This window comes from Apis mellifera, linkage group LG16 (genome assembly GCF_003254395.2).
Source record: "Apis mellifera strain DH4 linkage group LG16, Amel_HAv3.1, whole genome shotgun sequence".
Classification (NCBI taxonomy): Eukaryota; Metazoa; Arthropoda; class Insecta; order Hymenoptera; family Apidae; genus Apis; species Apis mellifera.
Genome location: NC_037653.1, coordinates 3,027,552 through 3,054,490, shown reverse-complemented (window position 1 = coordinate 3,054,490; position 26,939 = coordinate 3,027,552). Strand labels below are relative to the sequence as shown.

At 26.2% G+C, this 26,939-nt stretch overlaps 1 protein-coding gene across 3 annotated transcripts; it reads left to right on the top strand.

Annotated features, from left to right (window-relative positions):
* Nucleotides 1-208: 208 nt before the first annotated feature.
* LOC725788 (plexin domain-containing protein 2) lies at nucleotides 209-26,939 on the top strand. 3 transcript variants are annotated; one of them, XM_006559376.3, is made up of 9 exons: nucleotides 209-439; nucleotides 677-861; nucleotides 24,272-24,720; nucleotides 24,883-25,218; nucleotides 25,339-25,531; nucleotides 25,644-25,853; nucleotides 25,950-26,348; nucleotides 26,480-26,616; nucleotides 26,703-26,939. In XM_006559376.3, the coding sequence occupies exons 2-9, from the start codon at nucleotides 738-740 to the stop codon at nucleotides 26,769-26,771; spliced, it is 1,917 nt and encodes a 638-aa protein (XP_006559439.1). In that variant the 5' UTR covers nucleotides 209-439; nucleotides 677-737; the 3' UTR covers nucleotides 26,772-26,939. The 3 variants fall into 3 exon arrangements, with proteins under 3 accessions (XP_006559439.1, XP_016772475.1, XP_026301499.1); XM_016916986.2 differs by having other exon boundaries at nucleotides 561-861; XM_026445714.1 differs by lacking the exons at nucleotides 209-439; nucleotides 677-861 and adding an exon at nucleotides 24,077-24,081.

The window sequence follows — 26,939 nt, the reverse complement described above, 5'->3', positions numbered from 1 at the left end:
TTTCAGTTTTATATTAAATTATTATTTAATTATTATTTTAATAAGTCGATAAAGAAATAGAATTTTCTCAATTATATTATCACTTGAAATATGGAGAAAAATATTGAAATATTTAATTTGAGAATTAGCAATGCTATGATTGGTTCTACCATTATCTGGATTCTAGATTCTTTATTATCTAGATACTGTAACGGAAACATTGGCAGGAGAGCGAATGAAGAATGCAGCGGTAAGCCAGTAAGAGCCAACATGCCGTTCCCGCCGCAAGCAATTGTCGTCGTTATTTTCGTCTATCCAATACCGGTTTAAAGAAGTATCGGTTGCCTGTCTCGCCTTCTCGCATACAGTTCACATTTGTTCGTGAAAGGAACGCAAATTATCGTACAAATCCTGTGTTTACATTAAAATAATCGTGCCACACAAAATTGTTTTTGATAGGGTAGGTTTCATATTTAAATCTCATTTGTGAAAATCGTGGTGGATTTTTATCTAAGACGAATCGTAAGCCGTATATTGTCAATTGTAACTTCTCGAAAGTTTAAATATTTTTCTTTCCTTAGCGTTCGCCGTTTTATTTATCGCTATCTTTGTCTATCATTTTTCCTTTCATCTCTGTCATTTTCCATATCCCCCTCTTTTTGTTCATCCCTTCGTCATCGTCGGTCGCGAAAGGCAGACATACGAAGCGCACGGATTTATATTCGTGTAGCGCAAGAGAATTTAGCTGCTTCGTAAATATGGCGTGTGAACCGTGGTGCTTTAACCGTGGCTGTGACGAAGCTCCTCAACGATGGCTGTACATCCTGTTGCTGACTTTCTACGTACTCGGGCATCTTGGTTCAAGTTTTGCAGACAACTTAAGTGAGTGTTAAGTTTTTTCAACTTGTTGCACCTATTCTTTCTCTTTCTCAGCTCGCTCTTGAGAAAGAATGTTTTTTGTAGATATGCATAATTAAAAAAAATATCAATTTTGTAGCTGGGAAAAATGCTTAGAGTAAAGTCAGATAAAAGAGAAAAAATCGAAAAAAAAAAAAAGGAAAAAATTTTTTCGTTGAAAATACTAGAAAACAAACGTATATTTTTTTTTACGCGCATTACTACGCAATTTCACTAAACATGACTGTTCCTTTTAAAGAAACTTTCCTCATTTTCGTTTTTTCATTATTTAATTTTAATAACTAATCAAATTTTAATCTAACAATTTTCAAATTACAAATTTTTATTATTATTAAAAAATAATTTTATTTTTTTAATTTTTAATGTTTATTTTTAAATTGATTTCTCTTTCTTTTTTTATTTAGAACTATTTTATTTTCTTATGTTTGTACATTTTATGATAAATATTATCCCTAAATAATTAAATAAGATTAAAATTAATATATGTCATTAATGAGATTACATAATTATACAATGTCGTTCGAAATATAAAAGGAAATATTAATTTTAATTAATTTAAATATTTTCTTGGATCAATAGAAGTGTGTTTAAAAACAATAAATCAAGTTGGATGAAGCAATACGATACAATATTTGGAATGTTTATTTTTTTCGGCTTATGTTATTTAAAATCATTTCATCGATTATGACAATAATTTTTTGTTAATCTTTCTTGATATGTATATAACGCTATCATTATTTGCAAATTAAATGGCATTTATAAATTACAATAATATAATAATAGCAAATAATTAGCAAATATAATCATTTACTGTTTGATTAAATGATTTATCGTAGAAGAAAAGATAAGTTTTCTAGGTTAATAAGTTTTCTAAGGCCTAGGTTATGTCGAAGAGGAGGAATATAATCATTTACTGTTTCATTAAATGATATATATCGTAAAGAAAAAGATAAGTTTTCTAAGTCTCGATTTATAAAGAATAGAAAAAAAAAAAAAAAAAAAAAGAAAAAACTCAATATACAATTTTCTATGCTCGTATTGGATGATAATTGAAATATAATTTTGAAATGACAGATTGAAAGGTTATCGAATTGGTTATGATATTTTTAAATTTTACCGACATAATTGATTTTACGAATAATTTTATATTGAATGTCGGTTGTTTGTGCAAATTTAATCTGTTACGCTAAAATTTTTCTGTATTTTTCATTTTGTTTATTATTATTCTGTTAGAGCAAATTATCGAATCATATTTTATTCTCTTTTTGCATTTAATCTTCGATCCATGTCACAATGTATTTCACAAGTAGTTTTTTTTAATGAAATCATGTATTAAAAAATTATATAAAAAGTGATTTATGACAGTGATAACTATATATAGGTGGCCGATCCTGGGTCATTTATGATGTGGCATGATATATTTTTTAAAAGTTTCTCTATCAAAATTATATGTTAAAAAAAATTACACAAAAAATGTTTCTTATAACTTAAAACAAAAAAAAATAAAAAAAATTTTTAAAGATACTTATTCTCTAATATTTTCAAGATTGATCGCTCAAAAATTAATCATTTTTAATAAACTTCCATATTTTTTTTTTCCTTTACAATTGAGTGAGTTTTCATTTCAAAGTTTACGAATCATATTTTATATTATTTAACATATTGTAGATATATGATGAACGTAATAATTTTTTTTTTTTTTTATAAGAAAGCATTTTGTTCCTGTTTTTATATAATTGTTTATATTATTCAGTCGCAATATATTACATTAATTTTATTAAATCATGAAAGTAGTATATATAATATGTTGTAATACGAAAGTCATTAAAATCAGATAATATTTCTTACTTTTTTTTAATAATTTCAGCAAATTTTTCTATCTTATATGTACAATTATAATTAGATAGCCAAGACATTATGTCTTTTCTTTATTTCTTTTCCTTCTATATAATAATATTTTCATGATATTTTTTCATGCATAATTCTATCTGTAATAAACAAATAATATTAGCAAATATTAATCATCTAATTATTTCTTCATCTTATCAAATATTATATTAAACTGTTATTAACTATTTAATCTTGTTCACATCTTGATAAAATTAGATTTAGTGCAAATTATAATTACAGTCTATTCGAAAAAGTCAATAAATTATTGTATAATCAACATTATTTACATTTCTTATTCAAGCAATAAAATATTATGTATTTATAAAATATTATATCTTTCTTAACAGTAGTAATCAATGAAAAAATTAAATTTCTAATTAACGTATAAATATTGTAGAATAAATATCTATCTTTCAACTTAAAGATAAATAAATATCAATAAAATCATAATAAAAATTTAATTCTTTCCCTTAAAAAGCAAAAGTATTTATATCGATTAAAAATTTGAAATCACTAACATATTTCGTGAATTCAAGAATTGAATAAAAAATTAAATTTAAAATTTATAACCTCAAAATCTCTTTCGGTTTTTTCTCTGCAACTTTTCGATGTAGCTATTAAATAAAATATTATTGATATTTAATTAATAACGAAATTAATAATAAAATAACAAAAAAAAATCATTTTCAAAATAACCAATTGTAAAAATGATTTTAAATTTTTGATCGATAATATATAGCGTATATGAGATAAATAAAAATCGTGATGAATCTATTTCGTAAAGTGGAATCATATATAAAAATTTTCATGTTGTGATATATCAAGACAATAATAGCGGTAACTTGATTTATTGATATTATTTTTTTGTGACTTGATTCTCGAAAACTTGATTTTCTTGGAACTTTTGTCAAAATAAAAAGTTAGCATATACACAAGTGACGGTAGTATAGTTTGTTTCAAGTGGTTTCACAGCGACAATCAATGACAGGGTCGTTATACGGTCCTCGATTGGAACGAAGTGGAGAAGGCGTGACGAGTGAATACTCCCATGAAACAAGTCGAAATTGTCAACACAAAGAACTGCAAAATATGAACAATCCTCTTAGCGAAGATAGAAAAGCAGGATTGCACTTTCCAAGCAACCCACTCTTCTCTCGATCAGGCAGCGCACGCACGCTCTTTTCAAGGTTATAGGGAACAATTAAGCAACAGTGGGACCCTTTACATCAGTATGTTACTGTTCTACCGGTGAAAAAAGACATTCGTTTTATTTCAATTGGCTGTAATTGTATGTATTTATATAACAAGCATAGATTCGAAAGAAATAATTTTAAATTCGTTCATTATCGTAGAATTTTGATCGTAATTGTTCTTTCGATTATATCACATTGCTCTATTTATATCGATTTAATTAGTAGAATTTTGAAGAATTTAATCGATAAAAATCCAAAAAAAATTGTACATTAGTATTTAATATTATTGTTTTGTACTTAATATTTATTTATTTTATAAATATATTAAATAAAAATATAAATATAAATCGATTAAATAAAATCTCTGCTATCTGTAGCATATAATATTTGTATATTTTTATAAGTTAGATTTTTTTTTGATAATTATTTTATTTTATGAGATCATAAATATTATAACATTAACATATCCAATTTAATTTTTTAAAAATATTATTGATTTATTTCTTTTTTTTTCTTGTGAATTTTTTGAATTTTTTCGGAATTGAATTTAATATATTCTTTTTGATTTTTATATTTGTCCCATTGTATTGTGATTTATACAATGATAGCCTAATAGAATTATTAAATAAATTTTGAATTGTGAGATTAATTAGTGAATTATATTTTTCATCATATTACACGGAAAGTTCAATGTTTTATTTGAATTAATTTTTTGGATTAACATTATTCATCGCGTTCGAAATAGAAAACTTTTGATATTATAATATATATATATATATATAAATCTTTTGACATTATGCAATTACATTTTATTTATACAAAGAATTACAAAAATCTTAATTAACCTTCGATTATAAATTTAAATTAAATTTAATGTTTTATATTTATTATAGATATAGATAAAGTATTTTTCAATATATTGAAATATATTATGTATAGATGCCAAAAATAAATAATATTTGTCTTATTATAAACCATTGTTTAAATATTAAAAGAATTTCGAAAAATGTAAATTTTATAAAAATATTTGGACACATAACAAATTTAAATTAAGAAATTATAATAATAATAATTTTATACGAAAGGAGCATGTTTTTTAAATAGTAATCAAATAATTAATACTAAATTTTTATTATTTTAGTTTTCTTAAAATTATGTTAAATATCTTTAGAATATAAAATTTATTTTTCTTCAATATTTTTTTCCAAACAAGAAATAATAAATGTCAATTTCAATTTACTTTTGTAAAAGTAAATGTTCAAGGAATAAAAAAAAAAGCATAGTTTTCAGTTTTTGATTTTTTTTTAAGGATTAATTATAAAAATAATCTGAAACTAGAATAAATTTAAGAATCAAGTTTTATTATCAGAATCACAAAAAATGTTTGAGAAATATTCGATATTTATAAAAATAGATCTTTATGAAATTATAAATTATTTGTTATCTGTTGTTTTAAATACAGAAAGATAAGGAAGTGCGGTTATTCGATAATGTGTTGTAATAAAAAAATTTTGAGGCACGCATTACTCGAGAATTATTTATCACAAATAAATTAAATAATATTTTTCTGAGCTACATCAAAAAAAGATGTATCAAAAGTTGAAAGAATATCGATAGAGAGAGAAAGGGCGTTCAAGGGCGGAGACACGTGGCGCGAATAGTGGAAAAAATGAAAGGAAGGAGAAAGCGCGAAAAGAAAGAAGGAAAGAAGGATTCAAGCTAGTTTTGTGGTCGTGTGCAAACTGTTCTCTGTGCGCGCGCATAGGAAAGCACGTGTGTGTCTCTGCTGGCGCGGTACTTTTTTTGTCATTGGTAGCACAAGCAAGTACGCAAAGTAAGAGCGTATATTCGCGAAGCGACACGAAGATGCGTACACGCGCCCGCACGTATCCGGTTTCTGCGACGTATATCGCGTTCAATATGTCTGTAACACGACATAATCCTATATCGTGTTCCTCGACGATCGGTGCAACGCACGTTATGAATACCCACAATAGACGGTCTTTTAAGCTGCTTCCTTCGGTAAATCTACACCTTCGCCACATGCCGCTACCTCCGTGGAATTGATCGGAAACACATTTTGCCGCGACACTTGGTGACTTTCATTTTTTTTTTCTTTTTGAAATACAGATCTTTCGTATTTAAAGATCTCTAAAATAATAATAAAAATTTGGAAATTACAGATTTAAATACCGATTATCGATAAGTTATCGATGTTTCATTGGTATTTAACATATATTCTATTTATCTTAACGATATTTTAATATTTATATATTATTATTAATTAATCGATATAACATAGTTGAATATCGAAAATTATATTTTTTATCTGAAATATGATTGATCAAAGAAAAAAACATTTCATATATAAGTTTGAAGAAGATACAAAAATATTGGAGAAATTTCGAAGAGGGCGCAGCAGTCCGAAATGAACACCCACGTGTTCCATTTTATATCGTCATTAAGTGTTCGTTTCGTGGATGGCCCTCCTGATTACGTTTGATTGGATCGTGTCTTGCATACTTGTCTCTTCTATATTAGTGCGAATAATGGATCAACCACATTGTGGATAAGTATCGTATTAAGTATCGCGCTTAATCATCCCTCTTGCGATCTCGCGATCGCGTAACATCTGTTATGACTAAGTAATCCGACGTTGACCTCGTTTCATGCACAATTAAATATAAACGAAATTAATAAATCGCTCGTAAGATAATTTCAATGAGTAATGCAAAGAAGAAAGATAATTTACTCATTGTTGTTTCTATTATAATTTCCCGATGGTAATTTCGAGATAGAAAATCTTTTTTTTTCGGCGATTAATTGAAAAACATTTGACATCCGCATATGATTCAAGATTTAATTAAAGTCAACGATGGAATGAAATTGCATAATACTTTGAATAAAGTCTTTCAACTCTTATGTGTTACGTCACAGCTAACTATATCTCGAAAAAATTGATATCTTCGTAAATTATACCAACAATGAATACGTACATATATTTTTTTTTTTATTCAACTTTGTTTCTTCATAATAGGGAAATTTTTTTTCAATTGACAAAATATTTTTCAAATTAAATCTATTAAGTTCGTTACACTTTTTAAATTTGATTAAAATAATTGAAAAGTAATCGGCTTAGAATTTGTTTGGTATATAATTATTCGTAGAAAAGAAGAAAGCGCGAGGGAAGTAAACTGTCAAATGATACGTTAGGGCTTTTCCTACCGAAAGTTTGCTGCCCTGCGTTCCGCTTTACAATATCATACAAAATATTTTAACCAATGGGATCGTTCGATGCCATTTTTTTTTTGAATTTTAAAATTTTTTCGATAGAAATTTGAATGGGTTGAAAATCTTTTTTTTTAGCGTGCACTTAATATAATTTTTTATCGTTTTATAATAAAATTTTTCTCCATTATTTTTTCTATAAAATAAATATTTAATGATAAATAATTAATGATAATCCAAATGAATTTATATTTAAAATTTGAAATCTAAAAATTATAAAATTTTTGTTACGATATTGATATTTGTTAAGATTTTAAAAAAATTAATATTTCTTAAAAGAAAAAAAATAAACTTTGAGATTACAAAATTTCAGATATCAATTTCATGAATTTCAATAAAAATCAAAAATCGAGTCGTTATTTGAGATTTATTCATTATTATTTATATAATTAAAAAATTTACTTATTTTGTTATCTTTTTTTTTTTTTTTTATATGAATTTTAACGATACTTGTATACGTTGGTTCTACGTTTGCAATGAAAGCGAACAATCTTGTGAGAAAACAGGTGATAAAAATACACGAACATAAATGGAAGGTTAAATCAAGGCTACAAATACATACGTTCGTGCTCTCGATAAAGATTATGCGTTCTATATGCGTGACATACATTCCAATACGTTTGTCGTAATCCCCTATGCTCTACAACATGGTTTACAATCATTGTTCCAACTGCATTGGTATCAATGTTTTTCATGTTTCATTCCGACAAGCTACTTCCAATGCATTCACTTCTCCTCAAGTGAATTATTCTTTAATATTTTCACAAGTTACTACTAGCTTGATCATTAATACAGATGCATTAATACAGAAGAAATAATATCACAATCAATGAATTGAAATAAGGAATAAATTAAAATTCAGAGATATGTTGATAATATGCTTTGCAAATATTATACTTTGTAGGAAAGAATATTGTATTTTGTAATTTAAATAAACACTTTTTGCATTGTATTCATTATTTTATATAAATATTTAATTAGCAATAAAAGAAATATTTTATTGTATTTTTATAGACAGAATAACTGAATCTGTAATATAATAATAACAATAATCTTGATAACAGAATAATTAGTAATTTGATTAAATATTTTGATAATTTCATTATTTAAAAAAGATAATCTTGCTTAATTTTTAAACAGAAAAACTTTATATACAGCTGTTTAAAAGAACAATCAAAAATTACTTGTGATATAAAAATTCAAATTTCACAAAAATATATTTGTGCAATAAACCATTGATGTATTTGACTTTCGTTTCTTAAAAATAGTTTCTCTTTGTCCGTGAAATAGACCGTGTAACGATTAACCTTCTATGCTACCATTGCCGAGAGAGACTTGGGAAAGCAAAATTGAAAATAATTCCAATCTTATATTTTAATTATATATATATATATATAAAATAATTGTTAAAATTTCCTTCGTCCTATTCGTATTTAAAATTTAATCTCGAAAATTTTGATCGTAAAAATTTTGAATTTCTTCGATAATTTATAATCATATTCTGAAAGGATGAAAAAGCATAACCCTTTTCGTTCAACTCTAGTTATTGTAACGCGGTTCTAATCGGTTGATACGCGCTCGGTAATCAACGTAAGTGATATTCACGTTGATCACGTTGGTGTGTCGCCTCATCGATCTCGTTACTGACAAAAGCCTTTGTCAAATGGAATTCAAATGGAGTTTACTTGTATACCTACATACAATTACTTCCATTCGATTGTGTGATTGTATTTTGCAGCACGAGTCAACTGCATTTAGAGGAGAGGAAGTTCGTATTAGTTCATTGCACGTGCAAATCTATTGCATTTATTTGTTTGGCAAATTTATTTTGAGAATACTTTTTAAACATTTTATATATATATATTTTATTATAATTGCAAAAGAATTGAAAAAACTTTTGTTATTATTTGACAAAAATATTAATTTTTTTTACATCTATATTTATTTTAACTTATTTTTTAGTTTTTTGTCGAACATAATATTAAAGAATATCGATTTTTTCAAAATTATTCCGATTGTTAATTTTTAAAATTTTTCTCATATCTATTATCATAGCTCGAAATAAATCATTTGAAGGTTATGTTTGATCTGTTTTGATAGATTCGATATATTTGTAAAAATAGACGTATTTCAAAAAGATAAAAAAAAAGTTAGAATGAAATAGTCAAAATTGAAAAAATGTAATCTCTTTTAATTAAGAATTGAAATTAATGATAATATGGTTTTTATAAATATTTCAGAAAAAAATTTTTTTTCATTTTTTTTTTCATCTTATTAAACGTAATAAAAACTAGATAATATCGTTGAAAATCGTTTTGGTCCATTTATCTATTTTACTTTCACCGCTTTCACTGTGACAAATTATATTTTTTTTTTTATTGAAAAATTAAATGCTTCGATACTCGGATTCCCTTTTGTTGCGTGGTTATTTTTCACTTGACAGCGTTGCCGTGCTCAAGAATCGATTTCAATAGGAAATAGATATCTCGCAAACTGGTATAAAATTTCAATGTAAGTGAAATGTTAGAAAGCGGTAGCCCTTAATATAGAAAAGAAAAGAAAGATTACAAATATTGTTTTGCTAATTTTATCTCTCGAATTTAATAGTTTTTCTTTATATATAATAATGATCTCTTATTACATTTATAATTTAATCAAATTTCTTTGTTTTCTTTATTTCAGAATCTGTTGCAATATGTATATATATAAATTCATTCGGATTTAAAGAAAAATACTTTTTAAAAATTGATTAGTGTGATAATTAAACGGGCAGAAAATATAGTAAAAAACGTGATAAGAAAACAACAGTGAAACGATAAGAAAAACAACAGTGTTCTATTGTATTGTATTATGTTTGAAACATAAGATTTGATATATAATATATTCGAAATATAAATTAAACAATTAAACATCTGTTGTACTCGGTTAATTATAATTCAATGCTTCAAGCGGATGCCTGATTAAGTCACTCTTTAATTCAGCATTATGCAATATGTACGTATTTGTTGTTTACGTAAAATATGTAAAACGTGTATAATATTAAAAACATTTATATTTTCATATAAATTTTTATTTTCGTATAAAAATTTGCAATCTATTATTTATTGATATTTTTTACAAATATTAAGAAAAGAATTAAAAAATAAATAAATAATCTCGATAAAATAATTTTTCTTTTATAACATTCGAGAAATCGTTGAATTAAATCGAATCTGAATACTTTTGTTAAAAATGTAAAAAATAAAAAAAGCAGGATAAATTACAATAATTACAAAAGATTGCTACATGGAATAAGGTGAATACATTTCAAAGACTTAAGGACAATTAGCATTAATTGAGCGCCTATTAAAGAGATTATCGTTTCGTGTTGTCTTGCCTGATCGGTGATATTATTATTATTATCATTAACACGATGATTTTAATTCGTACATTTACTAAATACGAATATACGGCATAGCGTTACATACATATATATACTATTAACATTAGCTGTTTTATCATCTATAGATAACTGAATTTGTTCTTGTTATTTTTATATATATATATATATATCGATCAACCGCTCGAATAATTGATGAAGCCATTTCACATTTCATGTTTGTTTTGACGTGCAGCTGGAGTGCAATTAATACAATTAGCTATTATGACTGATTGATATATAATTTTAAGCAATCTTATATAACGACCTTCACGAATGATTTATAATTAATGACAATTAATAATTATTATATTAATATTATAACTTAATTTATTAAATCAAGAGATAGTATCATATTATATTATCATATATCATTTTTTCGTAAAATTTGAATTTTATTTTCATAGATAAATACCATAAATTAAAATTTTGAAATGCGTTTTATATAAAATCTTATTCAAGTATTTAAAGAATATTATATAATTATAATTTCAATATCTTAAAAATTTATCTTATTCGTCAAAATTCGTTAAAAATCCGTCGAACTGAAATTTTTATTAATATATATATAATAGTATTGATTAAAAATTTTAGGTTAAGTTAATAAAATTAAAAGAAAATTCAATGTGAAAATAAAATGTTATCACGTTTTTAAATAATAGAAACAGATATATAGAAACAGCTTTTTTACATTATCTGAAAATCACGTGTATTCATTACATTCATCGGCAATCAATACATTAAGAGAATATCGCTCGTTACCGCGAGCTATGTCCTTGTATTTACGTAAGTATCGTACGAGTATATATTACGCAAAGGACTTAATTACAAGTACGAATTATTAAAATTCCTTTTATAAATATTTAAAATAAAACGTAAAATAAAACGCGCTTAAAAATTGTTAATAATTTTTTACTTTCTATTAAACCAACATTTTCGTTCATTTCGTCCTACCCTTTCTTATGTATATCTAATATGAAGAAACGTGTGCAACGAGTACGAATTATTTTCTTCTAAAGGAGCTCGAAAATTCTCCGTATAGTGAAGTTTTTATAAAAAGAGCTTGAAACACGATATCCAATCGCCACACGATCGAAGCCACACGTTCGAGAGTTTCTGTGTTTTTATTAGGAGACTGTTTTAGTGCGATCGACGAGACATGGCTAGCATGGCATGAATTGCAAATTAGTTTCCTTTGTGCAACAACGAACGAACAGCACAGTAAAGTTCTTTGATTACTATGCGCGTAGAGAAGAAACTTCTTGCAATTTATTGACTCGCCTTGAGTTTTGTCTTCGACTATATATATATATATATATCCCGATTCAAAGTATTCTAACCTAACCTAATCTCTTCTGGCAAAACTTCGAATTTATGCATTATTATATCCTCAAGTTTGTATATAAGGATAAAATTCACGTTTTCGTCCCTTGATTTAGTCGTAATTATTGAAACGCTTGCCCGAAGGAAACTTTCGCTTAGGTTGCGTCAACAGGTGAATTAGTCGGCATCGAGCCGGAAATTTCATTTAATCCGTAAAGGATAAACTTCGCGGAAACACTCGCAGAATATTCTACATCGATTCAACATGCAGATTTAACTATCGCCAGATTTTTAAACTTTCTTTTGTCTTATCTCTTGCGTATAATTGCTCGTAAAAAATATTTATTAATCTTTAGCATGTTTTACGAAAAATTATGCGTCGATAAAATAACAAAAGATATCAATTTTCGACATGTATACTTAATAATATTTCATTTCACGATAATGAATAGTTTAAAATTTTTTTCGAAAGATGAACTGCGAAATTATATATTTACTTACGTGACAAATCCTTTTGACACGTAAGAATTCTATTAGCTAGGTTATAACGTAAATGTTTACATAAAAATATTGTTTGTTTGCATGGTAAAAAATCATGCTAAAAAATGTAAAATACTTTTTCAAAATAGTATGCAAAATATTGCAAATATTATATATTATTATTAAATTTAAATTTAAATTTAGATTTAAATTTTGAACATATACATTCATACATACATATATATATATTTATTATATATTAGTTAAAAATTTATAATCAATAATAGAAAAAAATTTAAAATAAAAATAAAATAAAATTATAAGTTAGGTTAAGATTTAGGTTATTAGGTTAAAAGTTAGGTTAAGATTTCATTCTCTTGGAAAATTTTTTAAAGAAAAATCTATCAAAGTATATGAATGATAACACTCTTAATATTTGTAGCACTCACTCATTTTGAATTAATAATAAAATTTGAAAAAGATTTAATAAGTAAAAAGAAAAAAAAGTGATTTTTAGTTTGTGTAATATATTCGTATTTAATATCTAATAGATTTAGAAATCGATTTATTATAGAGATGAAAATTTGAATAAAATTAAATAAATTTTATATTGGTTGAATATTAAATAGCGAGGTAAGATCAGACGTCGGCAATCGTACCGAGACTACAAAATGAACTCGAAGTCTTGTTTCTTTCACTGCTCGCATACCGAGAAGAACAATGGCCGCTTTCACCGAAAACCACGACACACGAGCCTTCGAGGTCTTTGGCTCTTTCTACTTCTGTTTCTTTTCGTCGAAATCTCACTTTGTTCAATCTTTTATTTCTTATCTCTTTTTCAAATATCACAAGACTAAATTGTTTGATAAAAGCTGATTAAATTAACAAATATATATTTGGCATATATTTATATTCTTTTACGAACGATCTACTTAAGCTACCGTTGGTAAATATTCGCAAACGAATCGTTATATGATTCGCTGACTTGAACATTTTTTCTCGACATGATTCAACGTATAATTTATATTATTTTTTTAAATTTTTTAATTTCCAAAGACAATTGAAAATATTTCTTAATAATATTTGACATCATAGTTATATTAAATTATATTAACAAATTATAAAAATTGATTAGATATATGTTAAACTTTTATAAATTGTAAAAGAATTTTGTATAAGTATTCATCAGCTAAATATCACAATTTTTTTGAAACAATTTCACCTGGAATCGAAGAAATTCTTGAATAATTAGCATATGTTTTTTTTAAATTGTTAACTTATTAAATATTTGTTATAATAATCAAGATGATTAATTTTTCGTGTATAAATCATTGGAAATCATTCCTGAGGAGAATTTTCCTTGAATCCAATGAAATGAATAATATTACATCGAAAACAATATAACGTAGATTGGTCAAATATTTGGAGGTTATATTTCTCGATGTTCGTCTTTTACTTATTATTATTCTCCATGATCATCATAATCCGCAAAAATGAAATGAATTGAAATTTTATATCTTTTGCAGAAATATTTCCATCGTTGACACGCAACGAAGCATGATTTTATCTCTAGATATATTTTTCAATATATATATATATATCTATTTATACGAAATTAGATTATTAGATCTCGTCAAATTAACCAATTAGATTAACGCATTCCGAGTTGTTCGCGGTCAAGTTGTAAGTTTATAACGAATTAATATTATAGAATTTATAGTTGAACTTTCAACATATAAATTGCTTTGTGACCGCGGATCCCGCGACCGCTTTTCATAGTCGTAAATCAACCAAGCTATTTTCCTATAAGCGCCAGTTATGAGCGACTACATTGTGCAACAAGAGGCGGTACGAGGACATCGCGAACATGTTTAAACGACTCGGCCTTTGATAGGAGCGCCAGCAATTATGCTATACAAAGTGAACGAATTGACGCGCTCGGTCAAGTCCTTTTATATAGGACAAAACGAAATAACAGTAGAATGTGCGTGTTATTCGTATATACGATTTCAATCGAACACGCGTCGAAGATCTGTCGTCGTTCGAATGAAAAAAATACTCGCTTCTATATAACAAACCAGCGAATATAGCTTTCGACCATTTTGTATTCGATGGAAATTTAATGTAACAGAGGATGGAAAACATGACTGCAGCCCATATATTCGTGCACGTGGTGAACCGTCCTCGATTGTGAAAATTTCCCACGTGTCATTGAACCGTTAGTTCACACACGAACAGACAGGGGGCGTACAATGAGCCACGACCTTTTTCCCCGCGATTCGTGCAGCTCGATCGATGGAAAGTGTTACAAACGTAGGGCGTTTGCGATTCGCTCTTGTGCTTCCCTAGATTAACGGTTCTCAACCTGTCGTGCGCGAAAAATAACTGCGAATAATACGCGCGCAATTTATACAATATATAAAAATATATTATTATTCAAAAATTTGTTTTCGATATTAATTAAGCATATCCAATATATGGATTAGGGAAAATTCGAAAGAAAATCGGACATATGATTTAAAAATTGAAATGTTTATTTATCCTGTGATTTAAAGCGAAAAGATTTCGGGACGAGTTATTTATATACCATAGGAAGAAATTTTTATTTCACAATATTGTCCTAAATTTCTTTTTAATTGCGATTCTTCAGAAAGGGAACAAAGAGGTGTAATTTCGAGCGGAATTTTCTTGCGTGTAACGGATAAAAACGGTTAGCTGCGAAAGAGAAATGCATCGAGCAATACGTAGAAACGTTTCTCGAGTATCATTTCGATTCTTCTCGATCTATTACGTACGTAGTTTTCTACGTAGTTTCGTAAAACAATACACATTGCAGGAATGCGTTCAAAGGATCGCGAGCGTGGAAAGGAACGTTGAAACAAGTGAAATAAATAAAGAAAGGAATTCGATGTCGGGTATAGCTGATACAAAGACGGTAGCTTTATACAACCTGTTCCACGAGAAAAAACTTTTATCTGCTCTTTATTCATCATCTAAATAGTCAATTTAAAAGCTTTTGAAACTAAGTGATTTGTTGTTAAGCATTTTAAATTATTTTTTAAAATAATATTGTTTGGACAATGCTCATTTATTTAATTAGATTAATAATTAAATTAATAAATAGATGGAAATTCAATCATATATATTAAATTATAAATTTCATAATAAATTCAATTGTATTGATGAATTAAAAATTTTTTGTTTTACAATTATCAAAAATACGAATTTTTGGAAAAATTAATATTTCAATTTGGAATAATATATGTCGAAATAAAAATATTTTACAATCATATTTAAAATATTACAAGCTGGTTGTTATCCAAAAGATGGCAGGAAGTCATAAAGCAAAATGGTATATATACGTTGATGACGTAAGTTATACATAAAATTGTCAATATTTAATGTTTTTGGAAAAAAAAATAAACAAAGAGATTTATCGCGCAATTTAATAGTTAAAAATTCAGTTGTTTGTTCTACTTCATTGTCTTTCGAAAATTTCGAAATGATTCTAGAAACGTCGATTAGATTCTCTCGTCACAATTGTTTCGTGGAAAACATTTGCATACACGTGAGAACAGAAAGGCTTGAACGATTCCCGAACGTGTCCTGCGCTAACATTCAATGCTAGCTCGTCTTCGATAATTAACGTTTCGCCTTTTAGTCGATAGGAATATATTTATTTATAGACGGCAAGTCAAACAGGAAGTATTGTGCGATTACTATACAATATTTATTACGCATCATATATTTATATATATGTATATTATACGTACAAGGTAGAATATCATGAAATACTACATGTAGTTTTCTTTTCGAAAATTATTATAAATGTAAACGTTTTTTTTAAATTAAATGGTTAATAGAAAAGAGAGAAAAAGATTGATAATATTGTATCATATATAAATATGAAATATTATGAGAGAGAAAAAGGAAAGAGAGAAATTTTTTTGAATCTCAAACGTATCTAGAGAAAGATTATTCTAACCTATATTATTCTAAACTATCCTATTCTATTTGATTTGAAAAAGAGCACGTTGATATCTACAGTCGGTAAAAAAAAGTAGATGTAACGCTTTGTACATTGTACACGCTTTACATGTATATACTCAATTATTATGCCGGACAACGCGGATAAAAACATAAAAGTGAAAGAAATCGAAAGGAAACGGGCAAACAGAAATAATTCCTATTACATAGGCTGCATGCATCGCGTCACTTCCGGATGTTAAAACTTATAATAATGTAGAATCTTATCTCTATATACAATAATTGCACGGTTATACTTGTATTTTATTTTACTATATATCATTTTTTTTTTTTTATGAAAAATTTTCATGTATATAAAATGTTTCAGAAAGTATAGTCTTTGACGATTCGTTTCTGGAATAATAATAATTTTTATATACAGAATATAAAGAATGGATTAGCTAACAGAAATTAATACGTTTTATCGTTGTATGAAAGAAATTTTTAGAATAAATATTTAAATTTTTAATAATTTCATTGAAATTTTTTTAAATAATATCCTATATTTTTTAAAATTAAAACTTCATCGATCTTGAAAACGATTCTTGAGAATCATTTTCCATTAACGAATACTAATTGATAGTAACTTTAGCTAAAAAATTTTATTGACACTTTAAAAGAATTTTGCAGCGTGATGAATACAATACACGATAGTTTTCCATTTTTCATGCGAACGTTGCTCGGATCTGACGAGCAATACTGAATTGTAAGATATTCAGGAACGAGTTTCTGGCAAAGTTATTTTTACGAAGTGTCGCATATGATAAAGGACACAATCGTGAGTCACGTTTTAAAAACTGGTTTTCTTGTAGACTTCGTGGATCGCGTCTTACGCATTCGCTATACCTACCGACCAGACGTACAAATCGCAACGAAACCTATACATATAATTATGATTCTGCCAGACAAACGACCTTGGACCAACAAAAGAATATAATCGAGAAATAAGTTGAACTGAAATCAATTCACCTGTTGTATTCTCGTTTCTGATCGAGTAGCAGCCGAAATCTCGATATACGTAGAGACTCGTGTTGTTAAATAATTTATGTTATGTTATATTTTTTACTACTGATAAAAATTTATGATAATATATTATCAACCATATATATATATAGTATATAATAGTACAAATTAAAAGTTTGGTATCAAAAATGTCCTATAAATCTTATAAAATTTAAAAGTATAAAAAAAGTTAGGTTAGAATTTTTAGAAGGTTACTTCGGAAAATTCTTTTGCAACAAATTTAGTCAAGAGTGTATGAAAAAAATTGCAAAGTTGAAAAATTCAACGTAAAAAGAACAAAAAAATTCCAAATTGTTGAGAATCCAATAGAAAAAGTTGATTGAAAATCGTTAAAAATTTTGCATTTCATTATTGAATTCAGCAGATATATAATAAGAGATGTAATAGAATGCGAACAAAATTTTATCTTGGCAATGATAAAACACAGAGTTACGTAGTTAGCTATTATATCACTATGTGTGAAGTTGTGATGATATGAGTCTCTGGAGAAAGAACAAGCAAGCCACTTTCGAGCATATTCCGAGTCCTTCAAGGACAGGCCAGAACGAGCTGTGGTCTAACTATAGTCGGTCATTACCTATCTGCCTACTAGTTTCACGCGTGTATTTGTTTCGTTTTTTTTCTATTTTTTAATTTAGAAGAAAGAAAAATTTCACCATATAATGACCAGGATGGTTTAACAATCATTTTGATATTTAAGGTTTTAATTTCAATCTTTAATTGAATAATTATTTTTTTTTTAAATTATAATTTGTGAAAAATTAAAAAACTCTATACTAGATATGCAAAGATCTTCATGAAATGAATTTCTGATTTCATTTGTGTGACATAATTTTATTAAAGTTTCACTTCAATTTATATTTGTTATATTTATATAATCGAATATAACAATCTTAAAATGATCTGCATTAATACTTGGACATATTTAAAATTATTCATTTAATTTGTACATTTAATTTGTTATTTTTTAATATATTAGAGCATTACTTAGCAAAAACAAATTTTATTTAATGTATACAGTTTTTTGCATAATCATTTTTTTAAAAAGTATTCAGACAATAAACAAGTTACATAAATTTTATATTTACATTTATATAATTTATTTTACAATCAATGTGATTGGAAAAGATGATTATTCATTGATTGAAAAATGATATAATAAATGTGTCTAATTAGCCAATTAATATCATTGTCTTTTGTAATTAATATTTGCTTTTTTTTTAAAATATATCAATCATTAATTACATTTTTCCTTGTGATAGACAAAAATTTTAATTATTATTTTTTTTTTGCAATTATTTTATTATATTGATCTGCATATTGGAACAAGATATATATATAATTTTTGTGCACACGATTTAAAAAATTTTACGAAAAAGATCGAGGTCGTTTCGAGAAATGTCGAAATGATTGCAAAAGAAATTAATGTCAGGACGACATCGAGTATCAAAAAAAAAAAAAAAAACGGATGTTGATATTTCGCAAATGTAGTTAAATTTACCATGACATCGGATATTTAGCAATTATTTCGATATTAGATGTTAGATAAATATTAATCTTATGCTTATAATGATTTGAACAATGTTCTGTAAGTTTTTCCGAAAAGAGAATGTTATATTAAAACAAATATTAATTTTATATTAATTATTTATATTTCTGTTAGATATCAATGTTTAAAAAATCAAAAGAAATTTAAATCAATTATCTTTGGATTTTCAGTAAATTTTTTTATAAATCTCATGTATGAATACTGATGTTTCAAATATTCTTTGAAATTTTTTTAACATATTTTTAATATTACGTGAAATCTTATGCTCCATTTGCCACATTCTGAGTACATATTTAATTTAAAATATAATTTTAAATAATATGATATATTCTTTCATAAAATTTGAATTTGAATTTTCTACGTAATTGAATATTTGAATATATTTTTTAATTACATCAAGTGTTCGCTTCACTAAGTTGCAAGAAGAAGTGCTTTCAAAATATATATATTCGCGAAAAAAAAAATTCGAACATATATGATATAACGAATAAATAGTTCGTTTGTAATTCCGTTTGAAAACGACGTAGATCACCTTGAAATTGAAATTTCTGAAACACGTCCATCTAGAAAAGATTTATGATCGTCGTAAAGTGTCGCCCCTCTTGAAATAAACTAGTAAATTTTATTTTTGAATTCGGAATAATGGAATAATTTAGCAAATAATTGTGTTTGTTTGAAATTTCAAACGAATATATATATATATATATATATATAACAGCTTGTGGCTAAATAAAGAAAATGAAAATAAAATTAAAATTAGAAATGTCATCAAAGTTTGTGATATATATACATATATGTACATAATAACATTGACATTGCCAGTTGGTTTCCAGTAAATAATCAAAGATATTATGTCATCAGATAGAATGATGATAGGAGAACTGAGAACAAAACTGAGAAATATGTACGCGTTGTAGAATGCGTGGGTGTAATTACTTCCTACGCAAAAATCTCTCATTTGATATTACAGAAATGAAGAATTTTATTTCAAACTATCTTTCTGGAAATTAAATTTTTCTTCTAGACTAGAGTGTGTGTATATGTATATTGGAATATTCTTTTCTCAAATTCATTTAACAAAAATTATAAAGTTGTTATAATTTTTCTTATTATTACTTAGAAAAGTTTTCAAATTAAATTTTTCTTTTAGAATATTGCATTCATTGGTAAATTTGTCTTAAATAAAGTTGTAAAAGTATTTGAAAACAATTATTTCAAATAACCTTATGAAATAAATTTTATAAATGTTTTCATTCTAAGAAAAAATTAACTTTTAAGAAAAATTAAAACATTTTGTGATAATTACAAGAATAATTTTTGTCTAATTAAATTAGCAATATATTAGCAACATATAATGTGATCATCTCTTCTATTGATATCAATTATATGTCTGAGAATGTTGGCGCCACATAAGTTAAAACACATGTGTATAATGTACAAACTTAATTCAATACATAATAGTAAATTGTTTGTTGGCTTTATTTATACTTATTATATTATTTCTTTATATTATATATACTTTTTTTTTTACTGCAATTTTAATGAATTTTTTCTTTCAATCATTATTAATATCATATATAGAATTGCATATTTTATAAGCAATTTTTTCACTTCTCAATTTCAGAGTTCACATAATAATTTGTTTCAAACAAACAAATAAAATATTACATTTAGAATAATTAAACTACATCAATTTATTTTAGAAATTAGAAATTAGAACGTGAAAGCATACGATTTCAAATATTTGTAGAAAAGAATAATGAACATAATTTTCATTTTTTTTTTTTTTTTATACATATAACTTTTTAATACTAATTATATTTTGATTAATAGCACAGCGTATGGAAAGAACGTACATCTTTCATCTTGATTTTTATACATCTGATGACTTTCAATTATATTTCAAATAAAAATTACATTATATTGTAAGAAGAGATGATGAAAGAGAAACTAGCCCTATTCATCGATTAATTGAAAATATATTCTTGATAATAATATATACATGTATTATTTCGATATAAAAATTCAAACGGTTAATTCAAATTAAATTTAAGTTATTTGTGAAACAATATAAACGATTTTATTTCGTGTCGTCGACCTTTCCTGTTCACGATCGATACTTATCAATTTGCGAAGAACAAAGTTCATGTGTAACAGCTATACGATTTGTAATTATAACGATCGTTATTTTATAAAATATATACATTGTGTACATTTATAATATATTACAATAATTATAGTATAGCGTAAAAATATCAAATTATAAATTTATTTATATATTCTTTCATATAAATACAAAATTTTTAATTTTGTATGGATCATGTCTAATCAATATGCATTCTATTCCATGATTAATACTACTATTATATATTAATCAATTATATTATTTCATTCTATGATTTTTTAAATTTATTATTAAATATCTTTTTATTACTTATATATATTTTTATATGTGTATTTTATATGTTCATTTTGTTGTCCAATGTTTTCAGACATTGAGATTTGAATGATGAATTTTCCAGTGTGCAAATAAAAATTAAATTGTAATACAAAATCTGATAAATATAGTGAATAAAATAAAACAATCAAATTTTTATTGTGATATTATATTATTGAAAATGTATGCAATAGTAAGAAATTTAATATAATAATTATTGTTTTTTAATAGTTATTGTGCAGAATTTGTAATTTTCCAAAGTATTTGTATAATAAGATATAATTATTTAATTATTTTATAATAATGCAATAAGCCATTATTAATACCATACATTATTTATTAATACCAAACACATTTATTTGCAATTACTATCTATCTATCAAACAATCATGCATGATCAAAGGATTAAATTAGCAAACATATAAACTTCCTTTTTTTTTTTTTGGAAATTAAACAATCCTGGTTTATTTTATCTAGAAACGAATTTTAACGACTCTTTCACTTATTTCATTAATGCTTTTCACTATTTATATTTATTTTCTTTACTCGAAAAATATTTTCATAACCTAACTTTTACTTGGATATTAAAATTAGCTGTATTAGAATTAAATTTCTATTGTATTGTTCCATTTCTTTTGTTGTAACAAAAAATTGCTTGTTTGTTCACGTGTAAATCATTCATTAAACTTAACTTTTATAATTTTAAAATGCAATTTCGAATAATGTTCAACAATGCAAACGTTTGACATTTGGTCAATAGCGATAGACGAGGCAATGCGATTCTCGCGTAACATCTTCGTTCGATTAATCGATCGAGATGTTCAAGATTTCGATCTCCGACTTCGACTTATCGAAACTCGAAAATATTTCAAAAATTTAACTACGTGTGGTTTGCATTGCTTATATAATGAATTTGTTTTCGTGAAAAAGCGTGGCTCGCGAACGAATAAAGGCTCGAATAAATTGGCGTCTCTGCAGAAACTGCAGGGGGACGGGTAACGATTGAATGTTTAATCGAGCAAGCTTTTAGAGCATGAAAATTTATACTGACGTCAAGCTTCATACATTCTCGACTGTATGTTGGATCGCCAATTATTGCTCTATCCGGTCGCGATAGTTTGTCACAACCGGTTGACATCCTGTTCTTCGACGCCCTTCCGTTCCTTCCATTTTTTACGAAGATTAATAATTGAGGAAAAAAACAGCTATCTACGTGACATATGTATAATTTTGATTTCTTTGTATTATTTTTATTAATTATGATTTCTTATCATCATTATCTTTCATTTTTACAATAAATAAAATTCATTCCACAATTTCTTCGTGCAAATATTAAACATATCGAGAATCATATCGATTTATTTCTCAACAGTAGAAACATAAGGTATTTACTTAGTATTTTAAAGTTTATAAATATTTAATTTTTCAAGAATTATGGTTCATCATTGAAAATATATTTTACATTAATATGAATTTTCCTTTATAATACAGAATGATGAAAAAAATCACTTATCATTTCAAAATTTATTTTAATTTTTAAAAATTATTTTCAACTAATTTTGGAATATAATTTCTTTCAAATATCCTCTATTATTAATTTTAGACTTGAATCTTTTTTAGATTATATTTTAATGTTCAAAATATATTATTATTTAAATTCTTTTTCTAAAATATGAGTGAAAAAATTTTTTAAATAATTTTACTATAATATTTATATGATAAATTTTTCATGTATTTAAAAAATATCTCTGAAAAAAAAATAAAATAGATAAAAATTTAAAAAATTGAGATTTTATTTAAAATTATTTAAATATTATATCGTCTATTATTATTATCTATATTAACTTTTTATCTTCATCCTTTAATTTTTATCATATTACATTATTACATTCTTATCATATTACGTTACATTATTCTGACACATAGATTAAATAAAAAATAAAAAATATATCTATATAGATAAGAATTATCATTATGCAAATATATATATATTTATACATATTTGTAATTATAATTGATAATATATACATATATGACATAACAATCCAAGTTGTCTACTTTGACTATCTATATGTATATATACATGTTCCAAATCATTAATAATAATGTTTTATCAGTCTCTAAATTTTTTTAGAATTTTTATTTCACTTGTATTTTACGTAATTTTCATTTATTTCATAAATCAATTCTTTTAAATAAAGCAAAGTACATAAATATATATACAATGTTGCTTTATATTGATTTATAGTCTGGATACTTAATATATATCGCTGTATAAAACAACCGAATGATCCCTTTTATATGACGAATCGTCGTCGAGTATGCAATCCATAAATTGATTCGAATCGCCGTCGTTCGTCGAATCTCGCTATATATCGTTTATCGTCGCAATGAAAATCCCTGACGAATGCTTATTTGTGCGCATCCTGTTCGCGATTGAACGATGCATGGAAAGGAACAGCTAAGCTTATAATTCATATTTAATTTGAAGTTCGATATATCAATAATATATCGATAAAATATTAAAGCAAATACCAGCAAGTCGAATATTTCAAAAGTACGGATGGATATACATATTTAAAATTACTTACGTACGCGTAGAAAACCATATTTGAAATATAGTGATTTCATGTCAAATAGGTTGCATCTGATATTTCTAGAAAATCGATAGAAGATCTTTAGTTAGCTTTCTCGTCTATCATAAAGTCGAATTAAAAATTAATATGACGTTTCAATGCTTTTTTCAGAACAATATCATTATGAATTGGAACATATCGGACAATCGTCGCATGAAGATGGGCCTGTCGAATTCTCACTTGTATTCAATAATAACGATGTAATTGATCATGAAGAGGCATTGGAAAGATATCGCCGAGCAACTAACGAGAAAATTCCTACCGAGTCAACACCGCATGAGCAGCAACGGCAGCAACAAGTTGCACTGCAGCAGCCATCTTCACAGTCTCAATTGCAGCAACAACAATCTCAAACAATTGTGAATGCTTCAAATATGCCAATCAATGTTTCCTATTTGACGGATTATACGACAGAATCATCAGTTGCTACGCCATCTTTATCTTTGACTACAGTTTCGACTGGCGAAAAAGAAGTTGTAATGACTTCCGCAGTACCAGTGAGCAATCAAGAAACTTCGACACCTATATACTTTCGAAAGAATTCTTCGACCAAAGAATCGGTAAGATTTGATTTTTCTTATTTAAATAGATTTCAATAAATATGTAATTTTATATATATATATATATATATATATATATATATATATATATATATATATGATGAAATAAATAATCGATGAACCAATAGAAATTATTCATTTTATTTTATTTTTTTTTTCTAGGTTCCATTTGTAGATTTTCAAGGTAAGTCTAATTCTACGAATGACACGATCGAAAGTAAAAAACAGAAAGATACGGAAACTGTGGTAGAATCAACGAACAATAAAGATGATTCTGATGGTAATATTGGAGAGGTATCGATCGACAAGTTTTCAGACTTTACCAACAAGACTTTATCCCAACATAATATCACAAAAACTGAATATGACACGCATCAATATTACAATAGCACATTTATCGTCGATGAAGCTGTGGGGAAAAAATACTGGGTGGATATAAACAATCATCCAGATTTGAAGGTCAATTATTTACTCAGTCAGAGTCATCGCCGGGCTGCGGTAAGAGTATAATTTACATATAATTATCGCTAATTTATACGTATATTCTGCATTTGCAATTATTAATTATTACTTTTCTTTTCTTTTTCTTTTTTTTTTCTCCCCTCGATTTTTTTACAGACCGTTAAATTGAAATTCGATTTTCCTTTCTACGGTCACAAAGTTCGTAACATCACCATTGCCACTGGAGGATTTTTATACACTGGTGAATACGTTCATAGTTGGTTAGCTGCCACGCAATATATTGCACCGTTGATGGCGAATTTCGATACTCGGTTATCGAATGATAGCTTCGTGAAATATGTCGACAATGGTAAGCATCGAGTAAATATTAAATTATAATTTTAAATAATAAAGATAAAATGCATATTATATAAATGTATATAAGTAAATTTTTTTTAAACAAATGAAAATGTTAATTATAGGGACAGCATTTACAGTCGTATGGGAAAAAGTTGTATTGCAAGACAAACCTAATGCAGGAGCATTCACCTTTCAAGTGACCTTACATCAAAATGGTGACATTGTGTTCGTATATTCTGTGATACCATTGATGGTTGAACAAATTGAAGATACGGCCCATCCTGTTAAAGTCGGTCTTAGCGATGCTTATATCATGGATAGAATAGTGTTCTGTGAATATCTGATTTTATTTTATTTTAAAGATTTCGTAATAAGCATTCATAATAAAATTACTTTTCTTTTTTTTTTTTTTTTTTTTTTGTTTACAGTTGTGCGCAGGAAAACAATTTATGAATATCATCGCGTAAACTTTAATCGACAAGATATTAAGAATTGGACAGTAATTTATCTAAATGCATTACCTACCTGTTTAGAAATGGATAATTGTAGAGATTGCTTGACAAAGTTGAAAGGTTTCGAATGTAAATGGTGTTCAGAACTGAATCAGTGTAGTACCGGAACTTTCAGGTCGCGACAAGATTGGCTTCTGAATGGATGCGATGTTCGTATGATAAAAGAAGTTGACAATTGTCCATTACCAACTACAACATGCAAGGAACACATCGACGAATATAATCATGCCTTGCGCATGCATTCAGAAGAAACTGTTACTGTTAGTGAAATGAATGTAAAACAGGAAAAACCTGGAACGAGTCCTCTAGAGCGTTGTAAGATTTCAATTTATATATATATATATATATATATATATATATATATATATATATATATATATGGAGTTTTAATAATTTTAATATAATTTATTATCAATCTAATAATATTTTATTTTTTATATTTTTAGCTCAAGACAATATGAATATGGGAGTATCAGGAATTATTGGAATTCTTCTTGTAATTAGTTTAATTGTAGGTTTAGCTGCGTGGGCCGCATATGCTTATCGTAATCCTCATAGTACATCTGGACAAATGTTAATTAGGGTAAGATTGATAATATTTAATTATAAAAAGGAAAAACAAATAAACTTATTTTATTTTTATATAAATGTTTTTTATTCTTTGAATAGTATCGACCAAGTCAATGGAGCTGGCGGAGAGGAGAAGCTCGTTATACGGCAGCAACGATTCACATGTAAAAACCATGTAATCGAAATGCAGTCAACAATTAGCATTTATAGCACTGTCGGACCAAACTTCCTATTAAATATACTCTATATCAAGTCTGCAAGTTCATCTATGGAATCGTTTTTCTGTAACGATGCATGTATCGCTTTATTAATTGCCATATATTGATACATAAGATC